Here is a 12,292-nt window from a genome sequence, read left to right as displayed (position 1 = left end):
TCATTCAATTCGAAATGAATTAGAAAAACATTCAATTTATTTCACATAGAATTGATTTAAACAAATCAGAAATTTCATGGCATACTATGATAAAACAAAAATTGGATGATTTACGCAGGGCTCTAATTGGAATGGAGAGTGGAATACAAATGAAATTACTAAACAATCTGTTAAAAGTTGTAATATGTTTTTCTTAATATTTATAATAATAACTCTCACCTTGAAGTAATAGTTTTTGAACTGAACAACATTTAATCATTTCAAGAGTATCCATTTTACTTAAAAGAAAGTTCAAAGACCTTGTACATTTTTTTAAAGCTACGATTAGTTTGATAACAAAATAGACCCACCCTAATGTATATTTGGAAACCTATGTGCCTACGCTTTCTTGCCCGAGATTTGCCGGCATCGCAGCGTAGCTTGTTCCACCGCTCCAGACACAGCCGCCCGAAAACCTGCAATCGACATCAAAGGTTGAATTATAGGCGATAAGCCAGTGCGTCATCCGCGTCATCATCGCCACTTACCTGACAGCTCGAGTTGTCTGAGGGCTGCTGCCGTCGAACCCGCCGGACTTGTGACCCCATCCTTTAGCTGTCCGGGATGCAGGCCACTGTCGCGCACCATGTGACCAGCGCCCAGGACGGTTTGTGATGCCAGGCGGTAGGCCAGATCCCTGGGCATTCCCATGTGTACGGCTCCGTCCGCCAGGGCCTCGATCATCACGAACACATAGGCCGGTCCGCTGCCACTGAGAGCAGTGACTACGTCCAACTGCGATTCATCCACCGCCTCACAAGTGCCCACGGATTGCAGCAGTTTCTGGGTGACCTCTGCATCGGCATCGGTGGCCTGGGATCCCCGCACAAAAACCGAACAGCCTGAGCAAACCACTGCCGGCAGATTGGGCATCACGCGGATCACACGCGCCTGCGGAGATAAACTGGATTCGATGGTGGACAACGTGATGCCCATGGCCACGGATAGAAATAGTTTGCCGGAACTAAGGGGCTGAATCTCCGATAGAACCGAGGGAACCACTTGAGGTTTCACCGACACAAAGACCACATCCGATTGCTGGACAACGGGTTCATTTTTAACCACTGTCTCCACGCCCAGGGATTGAAAGGACTGCAGGGAGAGCTTATCCGCCGGATGGACACTGGCTATCAGGGTGCTGGGCTTGGCAAGGCCTATGAATTGTAATATAGTTATTAAAATTTATTTGAGTGGTGAAATCTTAGGGGTCATTTAGTGATAGAAATCGGAATCCTTTTCATATAAAATAATACTATGTATACAGCGATTTGACATGTATTTTCATCAGATTTCTTATCTTTTATAACCCTGGAATCGTGACATGGTAAGATAAAGAAAAATGGAGCTACTTATAAACTTTCTCACCTGCTGCTAGGAACCCTTTGGCCAAAGCCTTGGCCATATTGCCACCCCCCAGGAATCCGATCTTTCCGATCGCCGACATTCTGTTTTAATGGAATAATTCTGCGGACAGAGTACTGCACTTTGTGCTGGCGGATCGGCAACTGTTTGCCCGCTGTCGGCGATGACCGAAAACAGCCAGCGGGGACTGATAAGAAATCGGTCTCAGTCCGCCCCCTCAGCCCCCTGCGATGTGCGAACAACAAACCCAGCGAACTGGGCTTATCAGGGGGAGTTCCTGTGTGTTGGTTTCATTACGACTGCGGGTCAACCAATAATTACTAAATGAATTCATATAAGTAATAAAAAACTATTGTAGGTGTTACAATGATTTGTTTTTTTTTAATCACTTGTTTTATTAAAGGTTTGAACCCTATAACTTTCAGTGATTCAATGTCGAATATAAATATTTTTTATTGGATTTAATGTAGAAATTAAAATTTCCATTTTAAAAAGTATCCATTTAACTCTTTTCTTTTAATTTACTATATATTAAGTTACTTTTTAGATCTTCGTATAATTTTGTTACCCTATAATCGCTAAATTATACTACTTTAACCGCAATTGTAAAGCCTTTATCAGTTAGAACGGCTCATGACTGAAATTCATTCACCCATTAGTAGGTGTGACGAAGTCCAAATTATGCGAGATGTCGATGCCCTGTAATCCCTGTAATCCCTGTAATCGCACATTTTGTTGTTCTTAGCTCTAGTCCCATTTAAATCTAGCAAGTCTATTTTGTAATGTTTATTTACCAAGTTTCAAAAACATTGCGCACTTAAAAAGATAACGGCCGTTATCAGTTGATTGTGATAACAGTGAAGGGGAAAAAGTTTATTAGGACAAAGAAGTGCTACAATGAAGATGTGTAGGCGAAGGCCTAAAAATTTCCTACCGAATAAATAAAATGTTTGGTATATCCCATATTACAGTATAAAAAATTAGGCAATTATGATTAAAATTAAACTGTTTTATTTTGAAGTATAGAGTTCTTGAATTTTTATTTTAGCTTAAAGCTCATAGAAATTCTGTAGCTTAAATTAAGTTCGAGTAAAAACAGAAAGAGGCCTTTCAAATTTGAAAACCTCGAAGTTTTTGGGAGGCTTACTGACAGCTGACTGTACCTGAAAATCCTTGCACTGCTTGCCCGTAGACTGGGGGTGGTAACTGTATCCATTTCATTTCAGCCCCTCTTTAGCTTAGCTCCCCTGAAAGTTTAGCTGAGACACGATCCCCAAAAAGCATTAAACTCTTTTACCTTTTTCCCGCTACTCATCTCTCTCTCCCTCTGTTTTTTCTCTCTTCCTTTTGCAGTCGTCCTGCGTTCGTTGAGTCCTTCCTCTCACACACACTCGCAAAACTGGCATTGTTGTTGGCGTTTGTCATTGTCCTTTTCGCGTTCGCTTTTGCTTTCGCTTTCGCACTCGTTTATTTAGTTCAGTGTGTTCAGTTGCGTCCTGGCTTTATATCCTGTCGCTATCCTTTGCTTAGCGCTTGTTTCAGTTTGAGGTGTTCAGTGCATTTGAGCGGCTGCAAGTAAAAACATAACTGTGCTTCAGAACAAGCCATACATATAAATTTCTGGCAATTAGTGGATGGTGTTCGGTAGATAAGCTATCCGCAAGATCGAAACTGTGCGCGTGCGGGATATATTCGGGATATATATCCTTGGAGTAACAATTGCCGCCTCTCGCTAAACCGGCTCGGATCGTAACCCTTTTTTAACTCTCCATCGGGGTTGTGCGTCTGCACTAAACGGCTTCAAAATTAACTACTCAAAGTACCACCACAACGCTATGTCCTTATCGGCCATAGCAAAGGTAAGCAGCTAATCCCAGCGTCATTGGCGCCTTGATTGTGCCATTTGGCAAAAATCCATTCCCGCAATATCGCTCATACCACGCGGCCAGCAATCTCTGACTTGGTTGTTGGTCTGGGTTCCACTCATACTCCGCCACCGATTCGCCGATTTGGGATTGCGCAGAACAGCAAGCTTTCCTCCCTCGCGTACACACTGCAAAAGTTTTCAAAACAGGGTTGCCAGGGCTTGGCGAAAAGATCGCAAAAAGGATATGGATCCTAATTGCCAAGCAGTACTCGAACCTTTTTGGGATGAATGATGAAATAATTTATTTAGTCGACCACTTCATTTGTTTTTAAATATTTGGTAGATTTTTTTTTTTTTATAACTTTAAAAGTTTAATAATTTATATTTAAATAATTTAAGATATCTTACATCTATAGTTGAAAATGGTATATCATTTTTCAAAGCTATAAACCTTAAAGCTTTTTTAATTCATATTTTTAAATCTCTGGACTTAACCAAAACCAACCACAAAGGATTTCTTTTTAGCCAAGACTCGACAACCCTGGCCTAGGCTTTTGACTCAAACTCCAAATGGCGAACTCAACGACCAACCCCTAAAAAAGCACACCCTCTCGAAGCGAATGGCGAAACTTCTGAGCCAATTTTCTCTTGAGCAGGGGTCCCGTGTCCTTGGCGTTGCCTTCGCGCTGCGGACTCAGGACAACGACAACTTGAATAAGGTTAATGCCCCTAGCCGACCTTGGGGTGCGACACAGTTCGGGACTCGGGAGCTCGGGAGCTCGGGAGCTTGGGACCTCGGAACGGAACTCGCTTCTCGGATCTCGGATGTGGAACTTCGGACCCATCGTCCTCACTTTCCCATGGGTTCATTGAACTTTTAGGGAACTCATTATGCTTTCCGTGTATAGAGTTTCGTGTGGGTGGCACGACGATAGGCTCTACTGGGTTGATTGGCCAGCTGTGTGTATATCATTTTAGGGCTCGTCCATTGTGTCGTGTATAGGGTATGGGGCCTTTGGTATAGGGTATAGGGTCCGCTGCCCCCCCCGGACCGCCCGAAGCTCTCCACTGTTGCTCTGCAGCTGTTGTCGGGCGCTATTTTTGGTGCAAGTCGAACTTGACGCCGTGCTTTTTTGTCAGTCTGTCGCTGGCGTTGCTCCTGTCTGGACACCATGAATCATGTGGGTATATCTATCTACTGCCATCCGAAAGCCTCGGAGAAAATCTGTGTTATCTGTGAATTGGCTGCGATAAGTGCGTAATTGAGAGCTCTAGTTTGTCGTGGAGTAAACATATAAAAAACGGCGTTAAATGCAAATGATTAAACCAGTTTGACTAGGCGACTAGGGAACCCAACTCGTTATCAGCGGCAGGCAACCTGTTCTGTGCTATTTGTGTGTTTTTCTCTTCTCAAAATTAGAATAAATAGATTTCGTAATAGAGTTGGTGGGCCCGTCACGCCATTCGGCGCTGGCCAGTTGCGGTAAAATGTCTACTAATCCCGAACCCATTGTTTCCTCCTCCGCCGCACAGCCAATACTCTACTCGTATTGGCGCAGCTCGTGCTCCTGGCGCGTGCGCATTGCCATGAACCTGAAGGAGATACCCTACGACATCAAACCGATCAGCCTGATCAAGTCCGGTGGCGAGCAGCATTGCAATGAGTATCGCGAGGTCAATCCCATGGAGCAGGTGCCTGCCCTGCAGATCGGTGAGTTCCCCTGATTTCTCAGGTTAAACCTCCCTTTACATCTCATTCAACCATTCCCAGATGGACACACCCTCATCGAGTCGGTGGCCATAATGCACTACCTGGAGGAGACCCGTCCTCAGAGACCGCTGCTCCCACAGGACGTCCACAAGCGGGCCAAGGTGCGCGAAATCGTCGAGATCATCTGCTCCGGCATTCAGCCTCTGCAAAACCTCATCGTGCTCATCCACGTGGGCGAGGAGAAGAAGAAGGAGTGGGCCCAGCACTGGATCACACGTGGCTTCCGGGCGGTGGAGAAGGCGCTGTCCACGTCCGCGGGAAAATACTGCGTGGGCGACGAGATCTCCATGGCCGATTGCTGTCTCGTACCGCAGGTGTTCAATGCCCGAAGGTAAACTTGATATTGAATAATGTCAAAGAAGTCAAGAAAATGAGTGATGAACAGGGAAAATTATTAAAAGAGTGTATAGTATTTTATTTATTTATTTTATTTATTTATTTTATTAATTTAAACTTATATTTCATTTCAAAAGTTTGAGTTATAGGATAGTGTTCTTTGTAAACAAGTTGGAAAAATGATTGATAAAAAGAGAAGAATTGTAAAAGAGTGAATAATATTTATTTTATTTTTTATTTATTTATTTTATTAATTTAAACTTATATTTAATTTCAAAAGTTTGAGTTATAGTATAGTGTTCTTTTTGAACAAGTTAGAAAAATGATTGATGAAAAGAGAAAAATAGTAAAAGAGTGTATAATATTATAAAAAATTAAAACTATTTACATTTCTACCGTTTTATTATTAAAAATCATTTCTTTTAGATAAAACTTATATTTAATTTTAAAAGTTTGAGTTATAGGATAGTGTTCTTAATAAACAAGTCAAAAAAATAAGTGATAAAAAGAGAAAAATGGTAAAAGAGTGTAAAATATTTTGAAAATCAAAACTATTTATATTTTTTACGTTTTATTTTTAAAATTCTGTTCTTTTCCTTCAAATTTATATTTAATTTAAAGTTTGAGGTATACGATAGGTTTCTTTTTAAACAGGTCCTTACTAACCATCCCATTTTTGCAGATTCCACGTGGACTTGCGCCCCTATCCCATTATACTGCGCATCGATCGCGAACTGGAGAGCAATCCCGCATTCCGGGCGGCCCACCCCTCAAATCAACCGGACTGTCCGCCGGAGCTGCCCAACAAATAGAATTTTCCGACGACAACTGCAAAGCGCCGTAAGACGAAAAAGTGAATTGCAGTTCGTAACTAAAGGCACAGGACAAACTAAGAACTTAAATCTGATCGGTGGGCAGGTGGATAAGATGGGATAGGATGGCGGAGGGATTGAAATTGGAATTGGAGAGATATTGAGGGCGAAGCTGGCGAGGATTCCATTAAGCAGAAACAGTCGGATGTGATTTAAGAAATTGCTAACAGCATTTAAATATGCATAAATGCATAAAAATACTATCGATAACATAACGAAATTCCTCACACGAAATTCAAATGCAAAATTCTCAGAAACGGAACGAAAACTAATAATAAATTCTTCAGATTCCCTTAGTTTGTCATTGTGAACATGATCTAAAAGATGAACTCATATATATTAAATGTAACTTATTTTTATGCATTTTATTTAGGCTAACAAAACATAACAAATTCAAGGAAAACTCATGACGAAAAGCAAAATTCAATTCAGGGATTTAAAAACAAAAACAAAAGAAAACCAATTTTAGAAACACTATCGAAGATATACAAATATAAATGGTGTATATGTGTGTAGAACTACTTCATGTCAAAGTTGGGCAAATGCTAAACAAATCGTTCACAAAGTACAAAACTTCAGTCAACCAATAAGTAAACTAAATGAACATACAAACTATACACTAAATCGAATAAATCCTAAGTAATTTACACGAACTAAGCAACAGCATCGATCGAATCCCGAAAGATCGATACTGTATCACCTATTTGATGGTTCTAAATGTCGCAATGCCTCTTTGATACCACGAAAGCATACATAACTAACGAAGTATTTCCCTCAACTCAATGCACATAGACGAATGATAAAGCCAACCAATTAAGTGCACAGTAATTTTATTAGCAAGTCGATGTAAATTGGATCGTGAGAGTCTTTTCACAACCCCGTACGAGTAGATGTAAGCCTGCCGATGCCAAGTACATACACATACTTACTATCCTGCACGACAGTACAATACTACGAATCGAAGGACGAACGCCGGTAGTCACATCATACAAATATGTAATAATATAGGACGAGCTGCGCATTTTCGCATACCAAACGAATACCAAATTGAATACAAACCAACTAATATGCATAATTTCCGAAATATTGTAACAGTTCCATATACTATAAATAAATAAACTTCAAACTAAACTAAAACCCTGCTAAATCATGTTTAATTTAATCTATAAAAAAAAACACGAAGGACAGTCAGTGGATTGAAACACAATGAACTTAATATCTTCAACCCATCCAAAAAAATAAATTGTCGAAAAAAAACTACTAAAAATAATTATTATTGACCGTTTCGAATTTTTTAACAATTTTCTTTTTATGAAAACCGTTACTTTTTTCTTTAGAGACCCCCGTAGATTTCCCCCTTTTAAAAATTCTCCACACCTTAAACTCTCCACAAGTTTAATTTAAAGCTTTCTTATCGATAGTTCTACGACAAAATCTCCAATCAGAACAGCTGTGCGTTAGACTTGCTTCTAATTAGCATAGGTAAACAGGTTTCTTTCACAAACTCATAAACTGTGTTACTTAATAAAAAGATTCCAATATTCTTATGGCTGCAGTTAGCCATTTAGCCAGCAAAGGCGTATATTTGGCACAATTATATAGGCCTTTTGGGTCCAACGGCTTAATCCGCACCATGGCAACAAATCCGCAGCCCTTGCTGTATTCCTATTGGCCCAGTTCGTGTTCGTGGAGAGTTCGCATAGCACTGGCAATTAAGAAGATAGATTATGAAATTAAACCCACTTCTTTGGTAAAGACAGCCAGCGAACATGCCTATACGGATGAGTACAAGGAAGTAAATCCCATGCAAAAGGTTCCTTCGTTGAAGATTGGTAAGAAATTGTAGGAATACAAATCTTAGCTATCTAATCACTTATGAGTTAACAGATGGTCATACGTTGTGCGACTCGGTGGCCATAATGCATTATTTGGATGAAACACGTCCTGAGCCTGCACTCCTGCCACAGGATCCGATAAAAAGGGCAAAAGTTCGGGAAATCGTGGAGTCAATTTGCTCTGGAGTTCAGCCTCTGCAGAATAGTGCAGTCCTCGGTCATATTGGCAAGGAGAAGAGTTTGGAATGGGCCCAACATTGGATTTCTCGAGGATTTCAAGGTCTGGAGAAGATCCTCTCCCAATCGGCTGGAAAGTTCTGTGTGGGAGATGAGCTTACGATGGCCGATATTTGCCTGGTTCCGCAGGTTCGCAATGCCAGGAGGTAAGAAAACGTTTGGGTTCCCGAAAATTCCTTTATAATCTCAATATTATTTTGTAGATACAAGGCTGACCTGAGCTCATATCCAACCATAGTTCGCTTGGATGAATACCTTCAAAAGCTGGATGTTTTTCAAACCACTCATCCCAGTAAGCAGCCTGACTGCCCACCAGAATTTGCCAAAAAATAATTCTAACTTGAGAATCTTTATTGCATTTAATCTTCATAATAAATAGTTTTCCCCAGTTCAATTTATTTTATACAAAAGTTTTGCCTGCTTTTGGGAGAACCCTGAAAATATTTCATGGAGAGTTTAACACAGAAATCTCCAATCAGAACAGCTGCTTATTGATTCGCTATCAATTAGTATACAGGTTTTTTCATCATTTTCATCAGAGGCTGTAATTGTGCTACCGGTCAAACAAAAACATATTTTCTTTTAATATGCGACCACTTAAATATTTGACCTACGAAGTAATGCAACTAGTGCAAATATCCAATTCTTCTGGATCGCTATTCTTAACCCGAAGTATGTCAACAAACTCCAAACCCATACTTTATTCTTACTGGTCGAGTTCGTGTGCTTGGAGAGTTCGCATAGCCTTGGCGATTAAAAAGATAGAGTACGAAATCAAACCGACTTCTTTGTTGAGGACAGTGAGCGGACATGCATATACCGATGAATATAGGAAAGTAAATCCCCTGCAAAAGGTTCCGTCCTTGAAGATTGGTAAGTAATAATAGCCATACTTATTTGCAATCTAAAGTTTAGATATCCAATAGATGGACTTACGCTGTGCGACTCGGTGGCTATAATGCACTACCTGGAGGAAACTCGTCCCCAACCTGCACTCCTGCCCCTAAAACCGGCAAACAGAGCAAAGGTCCGGGAGATTGTGGAGCTTATATGCTCGGGCATTCAGCCGCTGCAGAACATTCCGGTACAGGAACTTGTAGGCAAGGATCAGGGCCTAAAATGGGCCCAACATTGGATTACCCACGGATTTAAAGGTATGGAACAGGTGATCTCCCAATCGGCGGGTAAATTCTGTGTGGGCGATGAGCTTACCATGGCGGATCTCTGTCTTGTTCCACAGGTTCGAAACGCTATAAGGTGAGAGGCACATAACTATAGTTAGTTTTCATCTCTGAGACGAAGTTGAGAACGATTTCAAGAATGCTTGGGGACGATTTCAATAGTGTTCATGCTTGATAAACGAAATCAAGAATGATGTATTCTCAAAAAGCCAGATCAAGAATGCTTTTATTCTTGATTTCAAGAACGTTTGTGCTAAAAAAAGTGAGAAGACAAAATACTAAAATCAAGAAGATCCGTTCTTGGTTTTTCGTTCTCAAGTTTTCTCAGTGTATTGACTTCTCCGAGACCTCTACTAACTTTTACTATATTTTTTAGATTCAAAGTTGACCTGGGTCCATATCCAAATATAGTTCGATTGAACCAAGAGCTGCAACTGCTGAATGCCTTTAAAACCACTCATCCCAGTACGCAGCCCGATTGTCCCCCGGAATTTAGAAATAAATAAACCAATCCCTAACAGATTTCCATATAATTGATTTCCTATATTAAATGCCTTCCTATAACCCCACACCAAAACGAAGTAAAACTTCATTGAATTATAATATAATTTTTATTAGTTTTGTCATTTTTATATAATCGTTCTTAAATGTGTAATGTGTAATTCACGTAATTCATTTATGTACCGTCCTAACTTTGCATTTCTAATTTTCCATCCTGGATGCGGATCGTTATAATGTTTCTGTGTATGTAGTATGCACTTATTGGCTTTCCTGGTTGGATCGTGTCTCTCTGGTTGTGTCTGCGTGTGTATATATGTATTCAACAAATTTTACTATAAATACTATTACATACATACAGATGCGCCGTACGCATTACATAACATAACCATTACATTCGATATACATGCATGTTCTGTACTGTATCTATCATCTGTACCGATCGATCGCCTACCTAGCTTAGCTTTCATTTTATTGTTGGCCTTTTAGTTCGCCATTTTTAGTCGCCATCTGCATTATAATCTTCATTTCATTTTCTGTTCATTTTATTTTCATTTTTTGTTCGAGTATGATTCACTTGGGGTTATATAGCTATGCATATATATGTATGTAGAGAGGAGTAACTGTTTGCATACTTTTCGTTCGCAATTGTACAAGTTTTCTTATCGTTTCTTTAATTGCAAAAATTATGTTTTTCGATTTGTTAAAACTTGAATGAGCTACGTTAAAGAATCTTCTTGTAGGGATACCTTTTGATTTAATTGTTTAAAGATTTCACTAGACTATTTTTCTGTTACTTGTCGTACGTTTTGGTTTTTGGTTTTGGTTTTTCAAATCTATACCTCGTAAAATGAAATCGATAAATAAAGAAAACCTACTTTATAACGTGGTTATGTGTGATCTTTTCGAATGCTAAATGAATAAATCTATAAAATCGTTTGCTTTGCTACTTGATTTTTAAAAAACTTCAATTGATTATACTTTGTAAATAGAGCATAACTAAATATCGTTGATTTCAATTTGCATTTATTTTGTTTTCTTCAATTAGGACACTCGTGATCCTTTACTTGGGTTCATTTGCACTCAGAAAGGGATTTGGTTTGCTAAAATTTTATTTAAATATTTTGCTAATATGTATAAGTAAAACTTGTCTCTCTGCGCAATGTATTTTCGTTCTCATTACCGCTACTTAAACACCATTCGCTACATCCTCCACAAAAATCGCGCAAACCGAGTTGCTGGATCTGTTTGCCTCTCTATTTGTTTGGAGCCTCCATTTCTTTCGCACCTAGGTTAATATTACATTTGCTTAGCCTATATAGGCGGCACTGTATTTACATACATTTAAATACTCTATATACGTTAATTTGTTTACACCCTCCGACTTTATTTCTCATTTTGTCATTATTATTATCACAGTCAAATCATAAAAGATTTAGTACTTTTACTTTTGAATGAGTTTCCATGATGTTTGCTTTTGCTAATGTTCCGCGCTTTCGAATGACCATATCGATCAGTGTCAATATCGTTATTATTAATTCTGTCTATATAAACCTAATGAGAGATCGAAAAGTGTGGCTGCTGCTGCTGTTCGTAGTTCCTATAGTGTGCAACGGAATCTGACGTTGAGTGAAGAGTGCGCTAGTTTTTCTCAACCAGGGGACTCGGACTCTCTGCTCCCAATGGATCTGCTACGAAACTGCCAGAGGTCGGGGTCCCCAAAGTAATGCTATCGAATCAAGTGTTTTATTTGAATTTCTAATCGCTTGTATAAAATAATTCCTACATGTTGAGCGAAATGTTGGACTTTTGGGGTTCTGTTGCTGTTTGATATTGGCCAGATATCGTGAAGGCCGTAATTTCTATGTAACTTTTGTTTCTGTTCTCTAAGGTACTCACGTATGCAACTTCTTAGGTTTTTCGGTTGCGAAAGTGTTTAAGTGAAGAAGACTCGAAAATTCGACTTTTACTTGTTACGATCCGAAAGTTAATATTCATTTTCCGTTAACTATTTTGTACACTGAATAAGATTTCATTTATATGTGGTATTTCACTATGACTGTGATGCAGTTTTATGAATTATGACTTAGGCTAGGATCATTTAACGTCATTACGTCCACGGTTTTATCTCCAGCACGCCAAATACTGCACAGCAATATCTCGTGCATCGGCTTTCTTTTTTTCGATTTTCGATCATTGAGAGAGTTAAAATCTTTTTCGGCTACTTTACATATTTTTGATGTAGACCCATGTGTGCTAAATGAAACTGTGCCAAATGGAAACGCAGGTAAATA

The 12,292-nt window shown here is 39.5% G+C and overlaps 4 protein-coding genes across 7 annotated transcripts; 3 read left to right on the top strand and 1 right to left on the bottom strand.

Moving 5' to 3' along the window:
- Window positions 1-313: 313 nt before the first annotated feature.
- Window positions 314-1,566, bottom strand: P5cr-2 (Pyrroline-5-carboxylate reductase-like 2). Its single transcript, XM_017155261.2, has 3 exons — window positions 1,405-1,566; window positions 528-1,193; window positions 314-455 (listed from the first exon to the last, which is right to left on the bottom strand). The coding sequence occupies exons 1-3, from the start codon at window positions 1,481-1,483 to the stop codon at window positions 379-381; spliced, it is 822 nt and encodes a 273-aa protein (XP_017010750.2). The 5' UTR covers window positions 1,484-1,566; the 3' UTR covers window positions 314-378.
- A 1,325-nt stretch (window positions 1,567-2,891) lies between these two features.
- GstZ2 (Glutathione S transferase Z2) lies at window positions 2,892-6,900 on the top strand. 3 transcript variants are annotated; one of them, XM_017155267.3, is made up of 4 exons: window positions 2,892-3,260; window positions 4,802-4,979; window positions 5,040-5,370; window positions 6,058-6,900. In XM_017155267.3, exons 1-4 carry the CDS (start codon window positions 3,237-3,239, stop codon window positions 6,185-6,187), a joined length of 663 nt encoding a protein of 220 aa, XP_017010756.1. In that variant the 5' UTR covers window positions 2,892-3,236; the 3' UTR covers window positions 6,188-6,900. The 3 variants fall into 3 exon arrangements, with proteins under 3 accessions (XP_017010756.1, XP_017010757.1, XP_017010755.2); XM_017155268.3 differs by lacking the exon at window positions 2,892-3,260 and adding an exon at window positions 4,424-4,449; XM_017155266.3 differs by lacking the exon at window positions 2,892-3,260 and having other exon boundaries at window positions 4,717-4,979.
- A 769-nt stretch (window positions 6,901-7,669) lies between these two features.
- On the top strand, window positions 7,670-8,695 carry LOC108066776 (probable maleylacetoacetate isomerase 1). 2 transcript variants are annotated; one of them, XM_017155453.3, is made up of 4 exons: window positions 7,670-7,729; window positions 7,804-8,079; window positions 8,135-8,465; window positions 8,523-8,694. In XM_017155453.3, the coding sequence occupies exons 2-4, from the start codon at window positions 7,881-7,883 to the stop codon at window positions 8,650-8,652; spliced, it is 660 nt and encodes a 219-aa protein (XP_017010942.2). In that variant the 5' UTR covers window positions 7,670-7,729; window positions 7,804-7,880; the 3' UTR covers window positions 8,653-8,694. The 2 variants fall into 2 exon arrangements, with proteins under 2 accessions (XP_017010942.2, XP_017010941.2); XM_017155452.3 differs by having other exon boundaries at window positions 7,704-8,079; window positions 8,523-8,695.
- A 147-nt stretch (window positions 8,696-8,842) lies between these two features.
- On the top strand, window positions 8,843-10,775 carry LOC108066614 (probable maleylacetoacetate isomerase 1). Its single transcript, XM_017155193.3, has 3 exons — window positions 8,843-9,192; window positions 9,246-9,576; window positions 9,877-10,775. The coding sequence occupies exons 1-3, from the start codon at window positions 8,907-8,909 to the stop codon at window positions 10,004-10,006; spliced, it is 747 nt and encodes a 248-aa protein (XP_017010682.3). The 5' UTR covers window positions 8,843-8,906; the 3' UTR covers window positions 10,007-10,775.
- Window positions 10,776-12,292: the final 1,517 nt, after the last annotated feature.

The sequence above is a fragment of the Drosophila takahashii genome, chromosome 3R (assembly GCF_030179915.1).
Source record: "Drosophila takahashii strain IR98-3 E-12201 chromosome 3R, DtakHiC1v2, whole genome shotgun sequence".
NCBI classification, from domain to species: domain Eukaryota; kingdom Metazoa; phylum Arthropoda; class Insecta; order Diptera; family Drosophilidae; genus Drosophila; species Drosophila takahashii.
Note: the sequence above shows the minus strand (reverse complement) of the source record. Positions and strands in the feature narration are given on the sequence as shown.